At 41.2% G+C, this 1,521-nt stretch overlaps 1 protein-coding gene across 1 annotated transcript in view; it reads left to right on the top strand.

Annotated features, from left to right (window-relative positions):
* ly75 (lymphocyte antigen 75) overlaps window positions 1–1,521 on the top strand; it is a gene marked incomplete in the record, with an annotated part of 27,209 nt that overhangs the window by 24,411 nt on the left and 1,277 nt on the right. Inside the window, 3 exon segments of the mRNA XM_005935253.3 lie at window positions 605–721; window positions 806–985; window positions 1,268–1,521. Coding sequence (XP_005935315.1) covers window positions 605–721; window positions 806–985; window positions 1,268–1,440 — 470 coding nt within the window.

Here is a 1,521-nt window from a genome sequence, read left to right as displayed (position 1 = left end):
AAGTCGAATAATTCTGCAAACCCTTCCATGGCGTCCCTGGTAAGGTTAGAGAGTCTCAGCAACTTGCAATGAACATAGTTAATGCGGTCAACATTAACTATGTTGACTTCAATTTTAATAGCACTCACTGTTTTCACACAGTCATATTTATCCTTTACACCTCATACAGCAACTCGAACACTGAAAGATGGCGAGACAGGGGAGCAGGCGAGTCTTCATATACCCCTATTTCGTGCACCCTGCCTGAGGCGGGGGGGGTTGGATCCCAGATCTTTGCCAGTGCATATATATATATTGACTTGCCTTTGACGGTGCATTATAATAAAATATACATAAGTTCATACATAATATAGAATCATAACAAAGCACATGTACACACATCACAAACAGCTGTTTAAACACAAAGTATGCCCCATTCAGGGTGAGCCTTGGCAGCATTACATTTAAATTAATGATCAATACTGCAACGCAAAAACAAAAGTCTAATCAAAATTGTCCTCCTGGGGTCTGTCTGGTAGAAAATTCATGTCTATCTTCTCTGATATTTTTATACAAAATAAAATTTGAATTTTTTGTGTGAACTGCGGCTTCTCTTTACTGACAGATTCTCATCTACTAACAATCGAAACCAAAGACGAAAATGATTTTCTGGCCAACTACATCACTGAGCACCCTCTCATCACCAGTCAAGTGTGGCTCGGCATAGATCTTGATACTCAAGGTAAGAATCGCAATTTAAAAATAAAAGCTGGACAGTAATATGACATTAATTCATTCTTTTTTTCATTTTTGTTTGTCCTCTTAGGTAAGCCTGTATCCTCGCAAGATGGCTCCCATCTGGATTTCTCTAACTGGTCATCTACAGCCGGAACCGGGAAGAAGTCTGGGTCCCAGTGTGCCGTCATGGTGGCAGGCAATGGTGGAAACTGGAATCTGGTCCCCTGCGAGAGTAGCTACAGTCGTGTTGTTTGCAAAACGAAAGCAAGTGAGTATCACAAGAGGTGTCGAGACAAACCCTAACACTTTGTGGGAATTTGTTTTGCTGCTGACTGAAGGATGAGAGCATTCCTCTGTTATTTGCATGATAAACACAGAAAGTACGGCGACTTTTTCACTTTTTCTTCATTTTATTTTGCTGTAAAATTATTCACACTAAAAAACCTGTAATAACAGGAGGTTTTAGTTGAAACATTTTTTGAACTTAGTTTGTGTCTAACACGCTGCCTCTTGGACTGGGGCTGATGATGTGCTAACGTTTGTTCCTCAGAGTCTGCAGGCTCCCCGGTGGCACTGGGCTTCTTCATCGTGGCGCTCATCGCTCTCATTTTAGCCCTCGGCTTTGTCATCTACAAGAAAAAACGAGCCCACTTCCCTTCTACCGTCCGCTACGAGAGGACCTTAGACGATATGGACACCACCAGTATAATTGATGCAGACTGAGCCTGCTTCAAGTTTTCAGCCTCAGGAAGTATTGATATGTCTGCCACAAGTGATTTTTTTAAATTATTTATTTATCTTTCT

The sequence above is a fragment of the Haplochromis burtoni genome, unplaced genomic scaffold, assembly GCF_018398535.1.
Source record: "Haplochromis burtoni strain Fernald_Lab_line unplaced genomic scaffold, NCSU_Asbu1 Contig_195, whole genome shotgun sequence".
NCBI classification, from domain to species: domain Eukaryota; kingdom Metazoa; phylum Chordata; class Actinopteri; order Cichliformes; family Cichlidae; genus Haplochromis; species Haplochromis burtoni.
Note: the sequence above shows the minus strand (reverse complement) of the source record. Positions and strands in the feature narration are given on the sequence as shown.